The sequence below is a fragment of the Pan troglodytes genome, chromosome 8 (assembly GCF_028858775.2).
Source record: "Pan troglodytes isolate AG18354 chromosome 8, NHGRI_mPanTro3-v2.0_pri, whole genome shotgun sequence".
Taxonomy (NCBI): Eukaryota; Metazoa; Chordata; class Mammalia; order Primates; family Hominidae; genus Pan; species Pan troglodytes.
This window is the reverse complement of record NC_072406.2, coordinates 85,291,834-85,305,863: the sequence shown is the minus strand read 5'-3', so window position 1 is coordinate 85,305,863 and position 14,030 is coordinate 85,291,834. Positions and strand designations below refer to the sequence as shown.

General features: G+C 38.9%; 1 protein-coding gene across 5 annotated transcripts in view; it reads left to right on the top strand.

The window, feature by feature from the left end:
• P4HA1 (prolyl 4-hydroxylase subunit alpha 1) overlaps nt 1-14,030 on the top strand; it is a 67,151-nt gene that overhangs the window by 8,937 nt on the left and 44,184 nt on the right. For all 5 annotated transcript variants that reach the window (XR_010146632.1, XR_010146633.1, XM_063780764.1 and 2 more), the window contains one exon: nt 12,305-12,544. Coding sequence is in view for 3 of the 5 variants with exons in the window: in XM_063780764.1 (XP_063636834.1) it covers nt 12,305-12,544 (240 nt within the window). In the remaining 2 variants the exon portion in view is untranslated. The remainder of the gene's footprint in view (nt 1-12,304; nt 12,545-14,030) is intronic.

The window sequence follows — 14,030 nt, the reverse complement described above, 5'->3', positions numbered from 1 at the left end:
TGTATCTTTCTACAACCTTTTTTTAACCTAATATTTTCAGTAAATTTATCTGTGTTGATCAGATTCATCTAACTGCTAATGTGGTATTGTATAACATTATTTATTCATTCTTCTGTGGATGGATGTACATTTAGATTTTGTCCAATTTTTTGCTTTATCAAATGGAAGTTTGATACATCTTTGTTGATTTCTTTTTGTGGCCATGTACTCACGTGCAAGGCTTTCTCTTAGGGTATAAGAAATCATAGGGTATTTGGTTTTTCATCATACTTACCAGATGTGGCCAGATTGCTTTCCAGAGCATGTATTTATACTGTCACCAGCATTGTATGAGAGTTCCCATTTCTTCATATCCTTGCCAGCTCTTGGTTTTGTCAGACTTTAAAAATTTTAGCAATCTGGGTGTGAAATGGTGGGGGTGAGGGAGGAAGGATGCATGTATTTTAAATTTTCTTCAAACAAAAAAGTCAGAGAAATGCTTAGTGAATTTATATTGATGCCACATCACTCCTTGATTAGTTTCATCTGTTTCTTTTGCCTCTTTGGGCCTATCTTTTGAAATGCTTTGTTGGTATTTTAATGAAAAATCTGATAGGTTACATGCATTTTGACATCAGTGTTGTCCTTATAGTTCTTAAGGACTTCCTTCAGTTTTCAGATTGTTTGTTCCCAACCCTGATTTGTTGAATAGATCCATATCTGCCAAAGATATCATGCTTTTTTTTAAGCTGTGGTTTTTTTTAGGGGGTGGGGGTCAGTAATAGAAAATGTCATATGTATAAAATTCAATTTGCTTCATGTGGAAGTTGAATGTTCACCCTTCTGGTCACTTGCATCACTGTCTTGGTAAGTTAATAAGGTAACTATAGCAAACAGTAGATTCTCCAGACATCTCTGGAGCTCACTCAGCTATGAGTGTACCACACTGCCTCAGAGGTGGGACATTAACTTCTAAGTGTGTGCATTTTAAACATAATTATCCCTTACAAATTAAGTTTTGATCCATTAAGTATTCTTGTGAAGTGCAAGAGTTTTTGGATTACGTGTCTCTCTCAGTTTAACGGATGAACCATAAAAATCGATTTCTTTTTCTTTTTTTTCTTTTTTGACATGGAGTCTCACTCTGTTACCCAGGCTGGAGTGCAGTGGCGCAGCTCGGCTCACTGCAACCTCTGCCTCCTGGGTTCAAGCGATTCTCCTGCCTCAGCCTCCCAAGTAGCTGGGATTACAGGTGCCCACCACCATGTCCAGCTAATTTTGTTATTTTTAGTAGAGATGAGGTTTCACCGTGTCAGCCAGGCTGGTTTTCAGCTCTTGACCTCAAGTGTTCCGTCCACCTCAGCCTCCCGAACTGCTGGAGTTAAAGGCATGAGCCACTACGTCTAGCTAAAAATGTATTTCTAAATAATGTTTTTCCTATAGTGCCTATGATATTATAGTTTATTTTCTTTCTTTTCTTTATTTTGTTTTTTTGAGACAGGATCTCACTCTGCTATCGCCCAGGCTGGAGTGCAGTGGCACAATCACAGCTCACTACAGCCTCAACCTCCCAAGCTAAGGTGATCCTCCTACCTCAGTCTCCCAAGTAGCCAGGACTACAGGCATGTGCCACCACAAGCAGCTAATTTTTGTATTTTTTGTAGAGACAGGGTTTTGCCATGTTGTCCAGGCTGGTTTCGAACTCCTGAGCTCAAGCAATCCACCCCCCCCTACCCCGCAGCCTCCCAAAGTGGTGGGGTTACAGGCAAGAGCCACCGTACCTGGTCTGATATTATAGTTTCTATTGTGACAATAAATTAAAAGACTCTTTAGTGTTAGTTTACTTTCAATTTGGTTTATTATATTCAATTTGGTATGTTCATGTCAGTCATCTATGCCTCTTCCTTTGAACCAAAGGAATTTACAACTTATTCTTGTTTCTCATCAAACTCGGTTTGCTTTTTATATGAAGCTTTTTACAGTCTCTTTCTGCCCATACCACTTTCCTTATTTCATTTTCTTCTTTGTTTTCTTGCCTACTTTTTCTTCTCATGTTCTCTACTTTGGAAACAGCCTTCCTTTTCAAATGCTGCATTACTTTTGATTTATTTTAAAATCAGATTCCCAGGCAGTCTGCCTTTAATATTGTTAATAGATCAGTAGGTAAGACAAGCAGAAATACTTTACCAAAGCAGAATAGCTAAAAATCTTCTACTGTCTCTGCCATGCATGTTCAAATAATGTTGCCAGAATATCAAGTCATGTAAAAAAAATTATTGGTGCTATCTGCGTGGATTAATGGCATACTGTCATCTTATGTGTTTTGCATGTCCCTAAGAGAAACATTTATAATTGCTGCATTATGAGCTTGTCTTCTCAGTTTACTAGTTCTCGTAACCGAAAAAATAATAGCATTGTTAAAATTTAATATGCATCTTTAGTTTCTGGAACTAACTCATGTTAAACTATTAAGAAGTTAGTTTCTTAGCATCTGCTGTTGTTGGACTATGTCCATCCAAAATTTAGGTGGTGAAACTTCATGGCCAGTGTGATGGTATTAAGAGGTGGGGCCTACAGGAATGGGATTTAAGGCCCTTATGAAAGAGGCTTTATGCAGCCACTAGCTCTCTTGCCCTTCAGCCTTCACCATGTGAGGACATAGCATTCTTCCCCTCTGGAGGATGCAGCAACAAGGTGCCATCTTGGAAGTGGAGAGCAGCCCTCACTAGACAATTGAACCCGCTGGTGCTTTGAATCTTGGACTACCCAGCCTCTAGAACTGTGAGAAAATAAATTTGTTTTTTTATAAATTATCCAGTCCTTGGTATTTTGTTATGGGAGCATAAATGCACTAAGATAGTATCCTTTCCTAGAGTGGAAGGCGGGATAGAGAATTATTTAAGGGAAAAACATCAAAACGTGGGTCTTCATCTTCATTTTAGGAGTATACTGATAATAGTTACTGCCTGTAAGTGACTAATGGGGGGCCAGAAAAAAAAAAGTGAATGGAGATGATTGTATGATTTGAATATTTGATTATATTGGGTCATGTGATCCTCCAGTGCATACACCTCCAAGCTTGGACTCTGTTCGATACTGGAATTCAACAGCTCATTGTCAGACCAGGGCATGCTTTTCTGTAGTCTGCAAATGTCTGATCACTAGCAAAACGTGCCCATAACTTTACTTCCTTTTGATTTATTTCTCATAAATGCCTTTTCTGTTAGCATCTTTTTAAAAACATATGTGACCACCATTGGATAGGTTATAGCTAAGTCCGGTTCTGGCCATTTTAGTGACTCTTTGAAGTGTATTCAATCAAAATTTATTAAAGAAACCACCATTGTGTTTGTTTCTCTACCAGTTTTCTTTGTGATGTTATCGGACACTTAATAAATATATACAGTTTTATGTGTTTTATCAGAGAAAATGTAGGCTAGTCTGTCTTTGACCAGTAGTTTCTGGTCAAATACAATATTATACTAGTATAATATTGACTTAGTCTCATAACTGTATATTCTGAGAGAAATGTTGTTGGAGAAGTCATATTTTCTTGTGTAGTCTTGTTGTTGTTTTTTCACATACCTGTCATTTTTTTTTTATAGTGTCAGAAAGGGAACTATGTGATTTTCTGTGTAACAGCATAAAAAGAGCCCTGTAGGACATGACTTTCTCCTTTTTCCATTATTTATAAAACTTCTTTTATTATGGAAAATATCAAATGTCACACATACACAAAAATAAAGGTAATAACTTAATGAACCTATGCCATCACCAAGCTCCAGACGTTTTAAACATTTTGTCATTCTTGGTTTATCTACTCCTTCCACCCTTTCTTTCTGTCATTTTTGTTGGAGTATTTTAAGAGCAAATCCTAGACGTCATGTCATTTTATCCATAAATAATTCAACATGCATATCTAACTGATCAGGTCTTTATTAAAATTTATTTTTTTGAGGCAAGATTTCACTCTATCAGCCAGGCTGGAGTGCATTGGCATGATCATAGCTCACTGCAGGCTTGAACTTTTGGACTCAAGCCATCCTGCTGCCTTAGCCTCCTGAACAGCTGGGACTATAGGTGCGTGCCACCACACCTGGCTGATTTTTAAATTTTTTGCAGAGGTGGGCTATTGCTATGTTGCCCAGTCTGGTCTTGAATTCCTGGCCTCAAGTAGGTCTTTGTAATTTATTTTTAATTTTTTTTTAGAGACAGGGTCTCACTTTATTGCTCAGGCTAGAGTGCAGTGGTACCATTATAGCTCACTGCAGCCTTGAACTCTTGGGCTCAAGTGTTCCTCCTGCCTTAGCCTCCCAAGTAGCTGGGACTATAGGTATAAGTCACCTGCGCCCAGCTGGTCTTTTTAAAAAAGTAACATAACCACTTACTATCTCCCTGCTTAACAAATTGACAGTATTTCCTTAATATAATTTAATACCCAGTCAATATTATTTCTCTGGTGATCTCAAAGTTGTTGTTTTACAGTTGTATTTTTTAAAATTATGTCTGTTAAGTCCCTTTTATTCCCTTTTCCTTTTTTTTCTTTCTCTTTATGACATTGGTTAGCTGGGGAAACCTAGTCATATGTTATGTGGAATGTTCCACATTCTGGAGTTGACTACTTTGGTGGTTAACATGTTCCTTTAATGCCTATGTTTCCTACACACTGGTTAGAGCTTGTGGCTTGATTAGATTCGAGTTAAATTTTAAAATTAACTCCATAGGTGGCGCTATGAACTTTCTTTTGAACTGCGTGAACCAACACCTAATGTCCTGTCCCACTTTTTATGATGCTGATTGATGAGTGAGGTTCAGGTGATGAGAGCCTGATCCCTCCATATAAAGTTCTCCTTAAGTTTTATCTACTAGTTTTGGCAGCCTTTGATGATCATTGCCTAGAACCACTATTTCATTAGGGGTTACAAAATGATGATTTTTTTCATTCCATTATTCCTTTTACTTTTATTAACTGGAATTCTATAAACAGGAACGTCCTTCATGAACCATTTGGTTACCCTGAACTATATATAGGAAAGGCAGGGTAAGTCTATAATTAGTCGTCTTTATCAGTTTTCAGAGTAATGAGTTGGTGTCCTAACCATTTTTAGTAGTGATCTGTAATTTTCATGACATATCATGAATATGGATATTATTTTTTTTTTTTTGTATTTCAGCCTATTCAGTATTACTTTGATCTCAGATTATCCCATTTTAGGCCAGTGGGGAGCATCTTTAGATAGGCTTGTTTTTTTGAATTGACTGTGTTATTATTCTTTGATAGAGAGGAAACTTCCTTGCTTTCTGGCACAGTTTTTTTTCCAGGTTTCTATTCCAGAGTAGGAACTAGGCATTTCTTCAATGAGCCTTGGCCCTTCTTTTTCCCCCCTTAAGAGATAGGTTCTTGCCATGTTGCTCAGGCTGGAGTGCAGTGGCTATTCACAGATGCGATCATGGTGCACTACAGCCTGGAACTCCTGGGCTCAAGTGATCTTCCTGCTTCAGCCTTCTGAGTAGCTGGGACTACAGGTTTTCCACTCCTTGCCTGGCAAGGCTTGATTGCTTTGAACAGGGATGACATTTAAGCAGCAGAGTCTAGCTAGGTTCTAGGGGTGATTATTGCTATATAGTTTGTCATAAACAGAGACAGGAAATATGTAAGTTCATATGGTTCAAATTGAAAACCACAGGGTTTATATTTATATCTCTTTTCTTCTGAAAATTTGGTTCCTAAGGATATTAACATGATTATTCTTTTATTCATACTATTAACTCATACTATTTTATTCATACTATTAATAACATTAAGACTACTGAATACAGGTTTTTTTGTACTTTATATCCTTAAAATATATCACTCTAGATATGATCAGTCAAAATCTTGTTTTAAAGACATCTGAGGTAATTCATTTCTCTTTGTGGCTATGCCCTTAACATGTTATACAGTTGAGTTCATTTATTTCATTTCCTCAGATTTTTAGGGATTGTCCTCGTTTTTTCTTTTGATTCATTGTTTTAATTTGTTTGTTTTAGAAACAATATCTTGTTCTGTTGCCCGGCCTGGAGTGCAGTGGCATGATCATAGCTCAGTGCAGCCTTGAACTCCTGGGCTCAAGGGATCCTCCTGTCACAGCCTCCCAAATAGCTAGGCCTACAGGCATGCACGTACCACCATACCTGGCTATTTTTTTTATTTTATTTATTTTTATTTTATTATTTTTTTTTTCAGATGGAGTCTTGCTCTGTCGCCCAGGCTGGAGTGCAGTGGCGTGATCTCAGCTCACTGCAAGCTCTGCCTCCCGGGTTCACGCCATTCTCCTGTCTCAGCCTCCTGAGTAGCTGGCACTATAGGCGCCTGCCACCATGCCCGGCTAATTTTTTGTATTTTTAGTAGAGATGGGGTTTCACCATGTTAGCCAGGTTGGTCTCGATCTCCTGACCTCATGATCCACCTGCCTTGGCCTCCCAAAGTGCTGGGATTACAGGCATGAGCCACTGCGCCCAGCCTTTTTTTTTTTTTTTTAAATATATTGTCTCATTATTTTGCCCGGGGTTGTCTTGAACTCCCTGGCTCAGGAGATCTTCCTGCCTTGGCCTCCCGAAGTGTCAGGATTACAGGCTCTAGCCGCCATGCCCAGCCAATTTATTGTTTTTAATTATGTAAAACTTTTAAATTCTTTGACAGTCCAAACTAGACTAATAAGGTACATTAATAGAAGTCTCACTTTCATTCTTATACTTTTCAACCTATTCCCTTCCTTTTTCTATGTGACCATTCTGTTAGTTTTACTATTTCCAGTTTTTTAAAATACAAGCAAATATATATCTACTCCTATATTCTCTCAACATAAACACAAAAGATAGCATACTGGCTGGGCGTGGTGGCTCACACCTGTAATCCCAGCACTCTGGGAGGCCAAGGTGGGTGGATCACCTGAGGTCAGGAGTTCGAGACCAGCCTGGCCAATATGGTGAAACACCATCCCTACTAAAAATACAAAAGTTAGCTGAGCGTGGTGGTGGGCACCTGTAATCCCAGCTACTCAGGAGGGTGAGGCACGAGAATTTCTTGAACCCGGCGGGGCACGGAGGTTGCAGTGAGCCATCGCACCACTGCATTTTTAGCCTGGGCAACAGAGTGAGACTTCGTCTCAAAAAAAAAAAAAAAAAAAGCATACTATAAATACTGTTACGTACTTTGGTGCTTTAATTTATTGATATACCCCAGTCATTACTTCATGTATAGAAATCCTCATTTCTTTTTATAGCTACGTGTTATTACTCTATTTTGTGGAGGTTCTACAGTTTTTTTACTTATTGTCAGTAGAGGATGATTTATTGGGAAACTTAGAGATGGAAGCATGGTCTTGGGCAGTAGCAAGATCTCTGCACCGTTAGTCCCCAGACCCATGACTTAAGTGCCATAGGGAAAGGATGTACATGCTCTGTAGGGACAAAGGCAAGCTCCAGAACAGGCCAGAATGCTATGCGTGTCATAGCCTGTAATTTTTGTGATAACATCAAGGTTGCTTTGCTCTAAAGGCAGAATTTATAGTGGGTACATGTTCCTACACTAAGGACAGCAAGTAAAGCAGAAATCAGCAGGCATTCGTGGGACTGAGGTTAATCAAAAGTGAACATGGTAGATTAGCATGCAAGATGGAGTCACTGTTGTCTTCACGCCCATCAGTTTCTACTTTTTTCATCCCATTTCTTAATAACCATCTAAAGATTGCCACCCTGCTAGAGCGCGTCCCATGACCATCCCCTTTCTTTTTTCCCTTAGTTTCGCCCCTATCAATGTTGTCTTTATTCACCCCCCCTTTTTTTTTTTTTTTCCCCTGGACGGAGTCTTGCTCTGTCACCCAGACTGGAGTGCAGTGGTGCAATCTTGGCCCACTGCAACCTCGCCTCCCGGGTTCAAGCGATTCTCGTGCCTCAGCCTCCCCAGTAGTTGGAATTACAGGCGTGTGCTACCATGCCCGGCTAATTTTTTGTATTTTTAGTAAAGACGGCCTTTCGCCATGTTGCTCAGGCTGGTCTCGATCTCCTGAGCTCAAGTAGTCCGCCTGCCTCCCAAAGTGCTCAAATTACTGGTGTGAGCCACTGTGCCCAGCCCTTTTCTTTAATTTAGACTGGCATTTATGTATACCATTTTCATTTTTCATCATTCTTTATTGTACCTCAGACTTTCCTTTTGGAATTTTCCTCCCTGAAACACATTGTTAAGAAGCCCTCAAATGTGCTTTGTTTGGCTTGGAATTCTTTGTTTCCTGAATCTGAACTTCCATGCATTTTAATTTTGGAAATTTTTCTACCATTATCTCTTTAAATACTATCTTATCTATATTCTTTCTGTTCTCTTCTAGAATTCCAAGTAGACAGACTTTAGTTTTTTTGTCTTTGTGTGTGTTTTGTTTTTTTTAAGAGATGGAGTCTCGCTCCGTCGCCCAGGCTGGAGTGCAGTAGCGCGATCTTGGCTTACTGTAAGCTCCACCTCCCAGGTTCATGCCATTCTCCTGCCTCAGCCTCCCAAGTAGCTGGGACTACAAGCGCCCACCACCACGCCCGGCTAATTTTTTCTATTTTTAGTAGAGACGGGGTTTCACCATGTTAGCCAGGATGATCGCGATCTCCTGACCTCATGATCTGCCTGCTTCGGCCTCCCAAAGTGCTGGGATTACAGGCGTGAGCCACCGCGCCCGGCCTTGTCTTTGTGTTTTAACTAGCATTTCATGTTTTTATCTCTCTCTACTGCATTCTGGGTAGTTTATGCCATGATAATTTATTCAGCTCTCTCTGCTGGATTTATTATTTTCTTTTTAGTTGTGTTTAATCTATTTTTTTTTTTTTTTCGAGACAGCGTCTTGCTCTGTCACTCAGGCTGGAGTGCAGTGGCGTGATCTTGGCTCACTGCAAGCTCTGTCTCCTGGGTTCACACCATTCTCCTGCCACAGCCTCCTGAGTAGCTGGGACTACAGGCATCCGCCACCACGCCCGGCGAAGTTTTTGTATTTTTAGTAGAGACGGGCTTTCACCGTGTTAGCCAGGATGGTCTCAATCTCCTGACCTCGTGATCCGCCTGCCTCAGCCTCCCAAACTGCTGGGATTACAGGCGTGAGCCACGCACTCGGCCTTAATCTACATTTTAACCAGCCTAATGAGTTTTGAACTGTCGTTGATTATCTTTATGATTTTTGGAAGGTCTTTTGTTTTTCCCATTCCAATATGCCTGCTCTTTGTTGGGGTATTTTTAATTTTTATTTATTTATTTATTTATTTTTTGATGGAGTTTCACTGTTGTTGCCCAGGCTGGACCGCAATGGCGTGATCTTGGCTCACTGCTACCTCCGCCTCTCAGGTTCAAGTGATTCTCCTGCCTCAGCCTCCTGAGTAGCTGGGATTACAGGCACCCGCCACCATGCCTGGCTGATTTTTATATTTTTAGTAGAGACAGGGTTTCACCATGTTGGCCAGGCTGGTCTCGAATTTCCGACCTCAGGTGATCCGCCTGCCTCGGCCTCCCAAAGTGCTGGGATTGCAGGCGTGAGCCACCACGCCTGGCCTAGGGTATCTTATTTGTTCATATTTTTTATTTTTAAATTTATTATAATTTTCTCTATAGCATTGAAATTATCTTTCTTAATGAAAAATGCTATTCCATTAAATTGATATATCTGCCTATATATTCCTTATTTCCTCGCTTTTAGCTTATTACAGTTTTTAGCTATAATATATTTCAGCCACAAAAATCTTTTATACAGGAAGGTCCCCAACCCCTAGTACTAAATCTCAATGAAATAACTGAAAAATAGTAGTATTAAGTCATAGAGTTTAAATTCTTCTTTTCTCTTATTGCTGAATTTCTTAAAAGCAAAGTTACCAGTTTACATTGCTGCTTCCTCCCACTATTAGGTTTTGCCATTTAATGTTATAACATCAGGAGCACAAACTTCTGGAGGTGTATGGAACAGATTCCATTTCTTACTTTTAAACATGTGACCTTGGACATATTAGTTAACCTCTATTTTAGTTCCTCATCTGTAATAAGATGGCTTTGAGGATTAAATAAGTGACAAATACTTGGCAGATAGTAAGACCTCAATAAATCTAGGCCATTATTTTAAAATATTTTTATTTGTGGTGGTTTTAATTTCTTCAGTGATGAATGAGACTAAGTATTTTCTGAAGTGTTTTCTATTTATATTTTATCTCATGTGAACTATCAAATACCTCCTTTTCTTAAAATAGAAGTTTCACTGCAGAAGTGAGTTGACATAATAACACCAAAAGCACAAGTGCTGAAAGATTAATAAGTTGGACTTCATCACAGTTTCAAAAGTGCACCATCAAGAGAGTGAAAAGACAACACATAGAATGGGAAAAATATTTTAAAATCATGTAGCTGAGCCAGGCACCTGCAGTGGCTCACACCTGTAATCCCAGCAGTTTGGGAGGCTGAAGTGGGTGGATCACATGAGGTCAGGAGTTCAAGACCAGCCTGGCCAACATGGTGAAACCCCGTCTTGACTAAAAATACAAAAATTAGCCAGCATGGTAGCACACGCCTGTAATCCCAGCTACGTGGGAGGCTGAGGCAGGAGAATCGCTTGAACCTGGGAGATGGAGATTGCAGTGAGCTGAGATCGTGTCACTGCACTCCAGCCTGGGTGACAGAGTGAGACTCTGTCTCAATAAAGAACTCTAACAGAGTGCAAGCAGTGGTGCAGTCATAGCTCACTGTAACCTTGAACTCTTGGGCTTAAGCATTCTTCTTGCCTTAGCCTCTCAGCTAGCGAGGACTACAGGTATGCACCACAATGTCTGGCTAATTTCTAAAATTTTTTTTTTTGTTAGATATGAGGGTCTCATTACGTTGTCCAGGTTCATCTCAAACTCCTGGCCTTAAGCAGTTCTCCTTCCTTGGCCTCCCAAACACTGGATTACAGGTGTGAAACCACCGTGCCTAGCCACCAAATTTTTTAAATGGGCAAAAGCTTTGAAAAGGTATTTTTTCCAAAGAAGATACACAAATGGAAATAAGCACACGATAATAGGCCCAACATAATTAGTCACCAGGGAAATGCAAATCAAAACCACAATGAAATGCCTCTTCATACTCACCAGAATGTCTACAATAAAAAAGAAGGACAATAACAAGCATTAGCAAGGATGTGGAGAAATTGGAATTTCATACCTTGTTGGTGGGAATGTAAAATGATGTAGCCACTTTGGAAAACAGTTTGGCAGTTCCTCAAAACATTAAGCGTAGAGTTGCTATAGGACCAGTCGGTTCCATTCATATGTATATACTCAAGAAATGAAAACATGTTCACATAGAAACTTACACACAAATGTTCACAGTAGCATTATGTCCAGAATAGGCAAATTTGTAGAGACAGAAAGTAGATTAGTGGTTGTCTAGGGCTGGGGCAAGGTGGGGAAGTTAATGGGTAGTGACTGTTAATGGTTACAGGGTTTCTTTTTGGAGTGATGAAAATGTTCTAAAATTAGATTGTGGTGATGGTTGCTCTACTCTGTAAATATACTAAGAACTACTGTAATCTTTCAATGAGTGAATTTATGGTATTTAAATGACGTATTAATGCTGTTTAAAAGAAAGAATCCAGTTGACGTATTTACCTCTCCTCCTGTACATTCATCTCTTGCCCAGATTGTTGGTTAGGGGTGAGATAGATATATCTCATATGGTGGCCGGGCGCGGTGGCTTATGCCTGTAATCCCAGCACTTTGGGAGGCCAAGGCGGGTGGATCACCTGAGATCAGGAGTTCGAGACCAGCCTGATCAACTCCATCTCTACTAAAAATACAAAATTAGCTGGGCATGGTGGCACATGCCTGTAATCCCAGCTACTCAGGAGGCTGAGACAGGAGAATCACTTGAACCTGGGAGGCGGAGGTTGTGGTGAGCTGAGATTGTGCCATTGCATTCCAGCCTGGGCACAGAGCAAGACTCTGTCTCAAAAGAAAAAAAAAAAAAAGAGATGTATCTCATATGGTAATTCCTACTGTTAGGAAATAGTATATTTCAACTTAATGGATGTTTCATTTTGGTATGATGGCTGATAATTTCAGTCTTGGGTTCTCTAGGTTCTGTGTCCCCTAATACCAGCTGTGTGATTCTTGTTTATCTACATTATATTATAGATTGTTCCATTGTTTATAAAATTAGGGTAATTTTTGCTTATCCAGAGGATTATTGTGAACTTCAAATAGAAGTGAGACAGCATTTTGAAAGCTGTGTAGTCCTAAATAAATACACAGTAGTGTTAAGATTCCTAAAGTTCTCTGTATTTTCTTTTCATAGGAGTGAAACACAAATCTTTTCTAACGGCTGAGGACTGCTTTGAGTTGGGCAAAGTGGCCTATACAGAAGCAGATTATTACCATACGGAACTGTGGATGGAACAAGCCCTAAGGCAACTGGATGAAGGCGAGATTTCTACCATAGATAAAGTCTCTGTTCTAGATTATTTGAGCTATGCGGTATATCAGCAGGGAGACCTGGATAAGGCACTTTTGCTCACAAAGAAGCTTCTTGAACTAGGTATGTTATCTGGGCCTAATTTAAGGTTATAGTTATATTGAGGGATATATATTCTCTATTTTTCTGTCTTTCCCTCATTTATATATGGTATTTTCTTACTTGTTAGAAGTCAGGAGCTTTACTTGTTAAATATACATTATCCTCTTCTTTATTCTCAAAGTAAATGATGGCTGATTTTTCTCACCTAATAGTGCTATAACAGTGGTTGTGTTTCTTTGCTCTATATTCTCCAGGAATTTCAAAATTGAAGCTAACGTAACTAAGTCAAAAATGTTTGTTTACCATGTTGCCATTTTAATCAGTTTCCTTTGAAGGGTGTTATGTTTTATTGCATTTCATATTTTAAAATAAAGTGATTTAAAATAGATGGGCTGAAAATATATTTATCATATTCAAATGTTGGAAAAATACACCTTAGGAGAATTTTATCAGTAGTACTTTGAACAGAGATGTAGTGTTTCTTCAAGTATGGCCCAAGCACCACGTGCATCAGAATTACTTGGATACTTGTTAGAAATGAAAATTTCTTGATCTCTACCCTAGATCTGCTAAATTGTAATCTCTGGAGATGGAGTCCAGAATTTGTATGATAATAAGTTTAGGTGGCCTTTGGTATATAATGAAGCTTTAAAACTTTAAAAATTATTTTTACAAAATAGGAAAATATGTGCATGTTAGAATCAAACAGCTCAAAAGGATTGATCTGCTGAAAATGAACTTTGGATAATTGGGTTATTTCTTAGTTGGGTAATAATAAATCAAGATATTGGTTCAAGTAATCTTTTTTCCTTTCAGTATTTTCCAGTGGTATTTCCTCTTGACTTAAAATATACTTTGTACTCATTATAGAAAATTTATTAAAACAGAGAAAGATACAGAAGAGTCATCTATAAGCCAGTCACTCAAAGACACCTACACATTTGTTTCCTTTTAGTGTATACGCCTCTTCCCTGCACACACTTTTCCTTTGCTTTTACAAAATTAGGTTAATATTGGATATCGTAACATTTATTGTGAGCAGTTTCTGAAGGACAAGAAGTATTTTACAATCTAAGCCTAGGTATCCTAAACACTTAGTTACTGTCACAAGTGAAGTCTCTATATATTCTTCTGCCTTTTTATTTTTATGTGTGTGTGGTTCTTTAGTTTTTTTTTTTCCCCTCTCAGATGGGTAGCGTAGTCATCTTTTCTTCTACTAAAAGGTAGTTCAAAATTATGACTAGCAATTCTGAGGCAGTTAGTGGATTCTAGCTTATTCGAAAATTATATCTTTAGTTTCCCTTTTCCTTCTTACTTAGAAATTTGGGACTGAACTTCACTCAGCCCTTAGAAGTAGGCTACATTTATAATGTATCTGTGGTAAAGGTTGCTTTTGAATTGCTTATCCCCTGTCTTCCTCATGTGATTGTTTTTCTGTCTTGGAAAAATCTTTTTCATTTCTTAAAATAAGTAGGATGAGTAAGATTTTAAACTTCATTTGACATCA